The 9,679-nt window shown below is 35.4% G+C and overlaps 1 protein-coding gene and 1 non-coding gene across 2 annotated transcripts; one reads left to right on the top strand and one right to left on the bottom strand.

Annotated features, from left to right (window-relative positions):
• Window positions 1-3,271: 3,271 nt before the first annotated feature.
• TRNAR-CCG (transfer RNA arginine (anticodon CCG)) lies at window positions 3,272-3,344 on the bottom strand. Its single transcript has one exon. It is a non-coding gene; the product is annotated as a tRNA-Arg (tRNA).
• A 3,069-nt stretch (window positions 3,345-6,413) lies between these two features.
• LOC137821439 (putative clathrin assembly protein At2g25430) lies at window positions 6,414-9,057 on the top strand. Its single transcript, XM_068626032.1, has 2 exons — window positions 6,414-6,678; window positions 6,761-9,057. The coding sequence occupies exon 2, from the start codon at window positions 6,790-6,792 to the stop codon at window positions 8,743-8,745; it is 1,956 nt and encodes a 651-aa protein (XP_068482133.1). The 5' UTR covers window positions 6,414-6,678; window positions 6,761-6,789; the 3' UTR covers window positions 8,746-9,057.
• The last annotated feature ends 622 nt before the right edge of the window (window positions 9,058-9,679 follow it).

Below are 9,679 nucleotides of genomic sequence, written 5' to 3' on the forward strand. Positions count from 1 at the left end.
TATATTTTAAATTAATATTTCAACAGTAGGGAAATATAATTCAAATATTAATTTATATATCTTTTATTAATTTAAGATATTATATACAGTTGAACATATTAATTTATATATGTAAACAGTTTAGTTTTTAGTAATTAAAACTGAAAATTGAATGTTACGTTTGGATTATTATTAGTAATATAAATTAAGTTTGTCTTATTAATAAAAAATAACTATATGCATTATTTTAAATGAAGAATATTAATATAGTAATGGAATTTGTTAAATTATTTTTTAAATTATAATTGAAACATACAATTATTTTAATTATCAAAATTATGTACAAAATTAATAATCATTTTATTATTATTTTTTTACACATGGAAAAAAATATACTTTATTATTATATATAACATGATGTAATAGAAATTAAATAATATAATATTAATTATTTTAATTAACTTAAATGTTCTTTAAATTAATTAATATTTTATTTTTCTATTTATTTATATACAAAAGGTAAATTTGTAATCTTACAATTTATACTATTCAAAATATTTTAAAATATTCTCACAACTATCACATCATTCACGTTTTTCAATAAACTTTCTTCACACATCCACTATAACATCCTCCAATCCAAACACCCTCAACTTTCCACTCCTCCACAACCTTTAATCCAAATAAAGCCTTAGTAAAAAGTGAATAATTCGTCTTTGATTGTATGTAACCAGCATATTTAACACTAGTTGCAAAAGTTGAAAACCAATCTCGTGATACTTATTTTAAACCATAAATAGATTTATGAAGGAGACATACCAAATTCTCCCCCTGTCAACGAAGGCCAAAAGGTGGAGTCATATCTTCTTGTAATGTCCCATGAAGGAATGCATTGTGCACATCAAGCTGATGGATATACCAGTTGCAGAAAGGTGAGGAAGAAGACAGAGTAGGCAATGGAGAATGAGATGAAAATGGTATGGTTGTTTCTGGAAATGAGGATTATGGAATAGTAACATTAGAGAAAGGTGTAGGTGATTCGGGATTGTGATGAATAAAGGGAAGCGTGAAATTGGGAGAAAAATAAAGAGAGGATATCAATTGAATTGGTGTATTGAAAGAAATGTTGTGAGGTAGAGGAAAATATGATGATGAATTTTGAGGAAACTGGAAAGATTTGGAATGAAAAGGGAAAATATTTTCTTGAAATATACGTCACGGTGGATGGATATTTTTTTGCTTTGTAAATCAAAAAAAATTAAACCCTTTTGACCATGTGGATACCCAATGAAGACACAAATAGATGCACGAGGGTCAAATTTTTGTTTAGGGTGAACATTGATCACGTTTGTAAACGTGCAAGAGAAATAGGGCGGTTATATAAGACCTCAAATGGAGATTTGTTGGGTAACAATGGTGTTGGAATTCAGTTTATGAGGTAAATTGCAGTTAAGACACATCCCCCCCCCCCCCCATTATTCAAGTGGAACATTTGATTGAAACACGAGAGAACGAGCAACATTCAAAATGTATCGATGTTTTCATTCAACAACTCCATTTTGTTGTGGAGTGTGAATGTAAAAATTTTGGAGTTCGATTCCTTTATTTTGAAGAAAACTGCGAAGAGGAATAAATTTTGTGTCATTATCCACTCTTATTGTTTGAATATTTGTTTGAAATTGAGTTTTGACGAATTATATGAAATTAGTTAATAAAAATTGTGTCTCGGATTTATGATGCATGAGAAAAATCATCAACAATTATAAGAAAGTAATGCAAACCAGTGTGTGTAGGAATTTTATGAGGACTCGAACATCACAATGTAAAAGTGAAAAAGGAATTTTTGTGGTTATTGAGCTTTTGGGAAAAGGCAGGCGTGTTTGCTTAGCCTTTGAACAAATTGTACAATTATTTCCTAGTTCTTTAGGATGATCAGGGAGCAAATGTGATATTAATTTAAAACGAGAAAAAGAGGGATGACCTAGGCGTAAATGTCATAAGTTTGACAACTGAGAGACATGGTAAATAGTTGGTTTATTCTTTGATGGATGCATGTAGTATAGACCACTACACTGTCTACCCAAGCCAATCATCTTTCTCAAAACCAAGTCCTGCAAAATACAAAATTCAAAAAAGAATAGAATGCAACAATTTAGGTCCTTTGTGAGTTTGTTGGTTGAAACCAAGTTCAAGCTAAAAGATGAGACACATAGGACATTTTTAAGTGATTTAAGGATTAAAAACAACGATGTTAGTGTGTGTGACTTGTGTTGTAGCACCATTCGGTAAATTGACACTTGTAATATTGAAAGATTTCGGTTCAGTTAAAAGAGATACGTGGGAAACAATGTGATCTGTGGTGTCGGTATCCAAAATCCAAGAACTTGCACTACTAGAATTAACGGACACAAGAGTTGATGAAATCAAACCTGCGGCATTTGCGTATGCGTCAACATTACCAAAATTATTTTGATTTAATGCATTGATTGTTTTAGCCAATTTTTGAATATACTCCATGGTGAATCATTGTATTGCACTAGAAGAAGTTGAATCAAATATTTCCTAGGATTTTGTAATGTTTGTAAGTGGGGCCAAACCTCACCTTATAAGTCGGTTTTATAAGGTTTAGTTAGGCTTAAAGTCCACTTCTTAACATAACCCTATAAAAAAATATAATTATATATAGAAAACAATTGATAATGGTATTTTTATTTGTATGAATTCAAATGAGTTTGATAAATAATGTTAATATTTTTACTTCTTATATATATAATTAAATTGAATACAAATATTTGTTAAATATATGCATAAATACAAAATTAAATACAAAAAAATTTATGAGCTTGTGAACCACAAACCTAATATCTAATATAGTGGGAGTAAAATAAGAAAAAACAAAGTGACATATGAAATTACAAGTAATAGAATAAACAAATGTCTTTATAATTGAAAAAAAAAAATATTTATATAAAATAAAATTTATCATCTAATATGAGCAAAAGTTTAGGTGTATTCAATTTCTTCTTTGAACCTTATCTTTCTCCAAAAATAAGTATGAAATTTTAATTTTATGCAATTGAAGTGTAGTTATCTAATAACTTCATATCCACTTTGACTTCAGTGGTGATGGTTGATTAACAGTGTTTTCTTCATTTGTTTAATTCAATAAATAATTCTATAAATTTTTTTTTCTTTGTGAGTCCCTTTGACTTCCCTGCTAGGAGAGAAGAAAAAAATAATATAAATTACTTAACATGCTGAAATTCTATTGATGGTGTCTCCACATATTAATCGATCACGGTGGGACTCGAACCCACAATCTCCCGCTCCGGAGGCGAGCGCCTTATCCATTAGGCCACGCGACCATTTCATGTCATTACTTTGAAATACAATTTATTTAACAACATATTAAGATGAGGTATCTGAACTGAGGAACATCTATTTGTAGTGATGTGAGTTATTGTTCTTCATTGCCCAGCGACCTAACTTAACCACTATTAAACTAAGACTTTATGTTTTGTTTAATAAAAGAGGTCAACATTTTTTATGCATAAAAGGGTTAAGATTTAATATAAGAAGTTATTTTGAACTTATGGGCAAGTTATTTTAAAGAGTTTGATAACAATAAAAATTTTAGCACACAGTTTTAAGAAATTAATGAAAAGCTGTAAAGTTTTTTTGGAGATGATAAAATTCTATAAGCAGAAGACCTGAAAAAAGTGCTTGAATCTTGTGAGGTTTGGTTGAATGTTTCCACTTTGTATTGTTCACATGGATCTACAACGAGTAGGAAATGGTTGTTGAAAAAAAAAAAACACATTCAAAGTCTACATTTTAATAAGTATTGTTGAATCAATTTTAACTTCAACAACCAAAGAAATAGTTTAAAGAGTCAAAGTAGAATTCAATAGAAAGCATGCGTTGGATTAGGCATTCAACAGCTAATTACTCGTTTAGACTCAGCTGTGATGTAGATGCACCTAATAAAAAAAACACTTTTTCCCTCGTGTTTTGAGCTGGCAACTCAACACTGCTACCTGTATTCTTTCAAATATTAATACTTTTAACATTTTCTATACGTTTAAACATTATTGATTTTAATGGTTACCTTGTATTTAACAAGAATACAAATAAATACAATAAATTATTTTCCTTTAATATTTTACAGAAAGTACCTTAGAGTTTCATATTTCATATATATAATAAAATATAATTGTTTCACACAAGATTAAGATTAAGAGCAATTTTAAACCCAAAACATTCGGTGTAGTTAAAAATAAGTGTATTTTTAGCTGAGTGTGTAATTTGCTTTTCTTGCTTGTGTTATCTGATATTCGGTTTCCCTTCATTTATGCTGGTACGACATTAATGTTTTCAAATATGAATATCGACAGACGATTTGCTTATTCACACAATTGGGTTCGGTCTATTTTTTTTATCAGCAATAAACAATGAATAAATGTGAGTCACTTTAGGGGTGACCCAACCCTTATACAAAACACACGACCTTTAACCTTTTTTTCACAACACACACCCCGCAAACTCCTAAATACTTAAATAAATCTGGAAAGAACCGCCTACAACCCTCACTCTTATACGCAAACAAAACATCAAAACATCATCTCCATACAGACCAAATGATCAATACACCAATCAGTCTGTGATGCTACAAACTCCTAACCTCAAACATAAGTCAATAAGAATAAAAGACAAATTTAATCAGATGATCTCCAACCGATGCACGTGTATTCTCAAAAGGGCTCGACCCATAATACCATTATAACATTTTTTTTCTTTCAAATTACACTTAAGTATAATTGTTTCTTCCACTTGTAACACACATAATTTGTAATCTTCTCCATTCATTTTTATCTTTTCAATATCTCAAAGACCAAATAAATAAATAAGATAAATTAAAATATATTTAAATAAAAATATTTTTATTATTTATAACTTTTTTAATTACAATATTTCATTATTTTCATTAAAAAAATGTGAGTACGTAGACGTTTTTTCCACCTGTTTTCATTAGTATGCAATAAAGTGCTTTGTTTTTCTGAACCACTTTAACTCATCAAGACAAAATCAAAATATTTTAAAACATAAAACTAAAATTTAAAATGAGACAATTTTAAAATTCAAGTTAAGGTTTCCTAGTAAATCAAAATGGTTGAAGGTACACCATTTTATAATAACCATTGAATTTATTACCACGATATTTATAATAACCATTGAATTTATTACCACGATATTTAATGATTAAGATGAGTTCCTTGTTAATGCACAAAGCTACTAGGTTTATAAGGAGTAAATTGGATTTTTAAATACAATCGAATCCTAAAAGACTAATGCAACATTAAAGTTAAACAGTGTTGTTCATCAATCTGAAAAGGGAAATGTAAATATATTATTTCAGTTCAAAAAATAAAAAATAAAGAGTTAAAATAAATTATAAATTTTGATATTAATTTAGGTATGTGTATATATAGAGATCTATGTAGCATAAATACGGATATGGACACTGACACGACACGAATACAGACACAGATATACGTATAATCTCTAAAATATAGGACACGAGACACAAATCTATGTATTATATAATTTTGAATTATATAAATTGAAAATAAATATTTATGTGCAAAAATATGTTTCAGATTATTTTCGGAGAAAAAGATATTTTTCATGATTGGTTCAAAAGAATTTGTTTCTTATTTTTATAATCATAACAAAAATTTATACAATAAATTTGAGTTTTTAGAAAATTATTGTATTTATATTTTTAAAATTGTGTTATAGAATCGTGCTAGAATTTTCAAAAATCCAACACATAAATTGAACATTTCACCGATAAGTATCTTATGAGTGTCGACACCGATACATGTGTCCGAGTAGATAGAGATTTTAGAAATTAGTTGTGATAGGAGGAGAGAATTATAATTGGCAAAATTTCAGGCGTCTTGTATATGATTAGCCCCTAATTTAAGAGATGATTATTGTTTGTGAGTTGAATATTTGAGAATCAGAAGAGTACAAATGTAAGCTGTTAGAGAAGAATTTGCATAGATTTAAAGAGTGTAGATAGTGATATTATTATTATTTAAGTAAAAGAAGGGAATGAAAATAGAAATGGGAGGGAGTGGAATAAGGTGGAAAATAAGGAGAAAAAGGCAAAGAAAGGAGACAAACGCCCACATTGGTTGCTTTGCATGAATCCAAGGCATTTCAGATTTCAACATTCCACCGACGACCTGCTAGTTCTGCTTCAGGAACTGGGACCCACCTCATCACCGCAACATGGGTTCCACGTGTTCACATCGCAACAGCAGGGATCAGAAACAAAATGCGTATGAGAAGGAGAAAAGCCGTCCACGTCAGCGTAAGCCGTACGCGTTGTATTGCAGTAAAGTAAAGGCGCGTCACACCGAATACCCACCCTTCCTGCAGACACAGAGAGAGAGTTTGGGTAAACGGTAGCTATTAGAAGAAGAGGTTTTTGTATATCTTTCTCTCTCTCTCTCTCTCTCTTTCTCTCTCACATCGCAGATCTGAGAGTCTCACAGATCACAGGGTTCCACGGAGTTCACGCATTTTGACCCTGTGGCTACTCCCCCCAACACTAGGCTCCAATAATCTAGCTCCAAATCCTTCCAATCGGAAACCCTCCATAGCCGATTTCACGCGGATCTAGGAGCGCAGGTAAGTGCTGAGGATTTATCAATTCGATCTCAACGGTTTTCTGGTTTTCCGAAATTTGTTGATTAATTCAGCGAGGGTTTAGTGTGTGAGTGAGTAAGGTTGGGGTTTGCGATGGCTCCCACGACGATCCGGAAGGCGATTGGGGTGGTCAAGGACCAGACCAGCATAGGGATTGCCAAGGTCGCCAGCAACATGGCGCCGGAGATGGAGGTCGCGATTGTCAAGGCCACCAGCCACGACGACGACCCCGCCAGCGAGAAGTACGTCAGGGAGATCTTGAACCTCATGTTGCATTCGCGCGGCTACGTCCACGCCTGCGTCTCCGCGGTGTCCAAGCGTTTGGGGAAGACGCGCGACTGGATTGTGGCGCTCAAGGCGCTCATGCTCGTACACCGCCTCATGAACGAGGGTCCACCTCTGTTCCAGGAGGAGATCCTTTACGCCACCCGCAGAGGAACACGGCTCCTCAATTTGTCTGATTTCAGAGACGAGGCTCATTCCAGCTCCTGGGATCACTCCGCTTTTGTGAGAACCTATGCTATGTATCTCGACCAGAGGCTTGAGTTGATGCTCTTTGATAGAAAAAGCACCGCCTCCGGTGCCGGTGGTAGTAGTGTTGGCGGCGGCGGTGCCGATGATAGGTTTGGCGGAAGGGACAATTTCCGGTCGCCGCCGTATGAGTACGGTGGTGGGGAGTATAAAGGGGAAGGTAGTTATGGGTATGAGAATGGGATGAGGAGGACGAGATCTTTTGGGGACATGAGTGAATCGGTGGGCAGGGGGGACGAGAAGAGTGTTGTCAGTGTGACTCCTTTGAGGGATATGACTCCGGAGAGGGTTTTCGGTAAGATGGGTCATTTGCAGAGGTTGTTGGATAGGTTTTTGGCTTGTAGGCCTACTGGGTTGGCGAAGAATAGTAGGATGGTCTTGATTGCTTTGTATCCAGTGGTTAAGGAGAGTTTTCAGTTGTATGCTGATATATGTGAGGTTTTGGCTGTGTTGCTTGACAAGTTCTTTGATATGGAGTATGCCGATTGCGTGAAGGCTTTTGATGCTTATGCCAGTGCGGCTAAGCAGATTGATGAGCTTGTCACTTTCTACAATTGGTGTAAGAATACGGGTGTGGCGAGGTCCTCGGAGTACCCTGAGGTTCAGAGGATTACCAGCAAGTTGCTCGAGACGTTGGAGGAGTTTGTGAGGGATAGAGCCAAGAGGCCGAAGAGTCCCGAGAGAAAAGAGGAGGCTCCACCGGTAGAGAAGGTAGAGGAGGAGCCAGCACCAGATATGAACGAAATCAAGGCATTGCCTCCACCGGAGAATTATACCCCTCCTCCTCCACCTGAGCCGGAGCCTAAGCCCCAGCCTCAGGTTACAGAGGATTTGGTGAATCTGAGAGATGATGCAGTCACTGCAGATGACCAGGGTAATAAGTTTGCTTTGGCCCTGTTTGCTGGTGCGCCTGCCAATAATGCAAATGGATCATGGGAAGCATTCCCTTCTAACGGACAACCAGAAGTGACTTCAGCCTGGCAAACCCCGGCTGCAGAGCAAGGGAAAGCTGATTGGGAATTGGCATTGGTAGAGACTGCTAGCAATTTGTCGAAGCAGAAGGCAGCTTTAGGTGGTGGTTTGGATCCTCTATTGTTGACTGGCATGTATGATCAAGGAATGGTCAGGCAGCATGTCAGCACTACCCAATTGAGTGGAGGGAGTGCCAGCAGTGTGGCATTGCCAGGAGCGGGAAAGACTACAACCCCTGTTTTGGCTCTCCCTGCCCCAGATGGATCTGTGCAGCCTGTTAATCAAGATCCATTTGCTGCATCATTGAGCATTCCACCCCCATCCTATGTCCAAATGGCTGATATGGAGAAGAAGCAGCATTTGCTCGTGCAGGAGCAGCAGGTGTGGCATCAGTATGCAAGGGATGGGATGCAAGGCCAAACTAGTTTGACCAAACTGAGTGGCACTGGATACCATGCTGGAGGCCCTATGCCCATGATGCCTTATGGAATGCCCCCTGTGAATGGAATGGGACCTCCAACCGGGTATTATCACACTCCTTACTGATATCCCTTTCCCTTTTTTGTGTCACATATCTATAGGTTGTTTCGTTTATTTTTTACTATGACATAGTGTTTTCCATTGTTTCAAATGATGTCATCTTATTCTTGAGATCTGCACATTAGTACTACGGGGAGGCCAAAGGGGACTTGATGCCTGGGAGATGTGTAACTCATTTGTGATGTCTCTCTCTGTATTTTGTAATACTAGCATTTTCTTCTCGATTTTGTACTTCTTGCTCCTTAAAAAAACAAACGATTAACTACTGTAAATTTGTATTAAATGCTGGTGCTGATGATCTTGATTGGTTATTCCAAATCATACTTCCATCCTCTAGGAAACTGCCTTGGACCGCCTATTTTTAAACTTTATCGTAGGTTAGTGAGTGCCTGGGTTTGATATATATTATTAGGGAATAGATTTTCAATCTCTGGTCATTTTTTGAATTCTTCTTACCTTTGGTCACCTAATTCAACTACATCACCGTTAATATTTTCCGTGTACCATAATTAGATGTCAAGTAACATCCATATGGTTGTCCAGTACTCTTCAGTTCCTATCATTCATACCTCTTCAGTTTTAATTCTGAAACTATTTTTTTAGATCTTTTGGTTGAAAATTGTCTAAATGGCGAGTGAAGACAGACAAACCGTCTGTCACTGTAAGCTGTAGGTGATACAGTAATTGTTTCTCTTTAAGCTTTTTGCGGTTGGGTGTGGGAGAAGTTTTGGTGTTTGTTAGCTGGTGGCGTTGTGGCCTGTGGGAGCTTTTCTTTCCTTTGTATAGCTTGTCTACTTGTGTACTCATGCACAAAGAGCTACTGTGATATCAGCATTCCTGCAGAGTTACTGTAATACCATCATTCAATTATCCGTTGATATTTTATCGGACAATAAAATTTTATAAATAATGTGAATTATATGACAACCCATGAATGATT

The sequence above is a fragment of the Phaseolus vulgaris genome, chromosome 9 (genome assembly GCF_000499845.2).
Source record: "Phaseolus vulgaris cultivar G19833 chromosome 9, P. vulgaris v2.0, whole genome shotgun sequence".
Classification (NCBI taxonomy): Eukaryota; Viridiplantae; Streptophyta; class Magnoliopsida; order Fabales; family Fabaceae; genus Phaseolus; species Phaseolus vulgaris.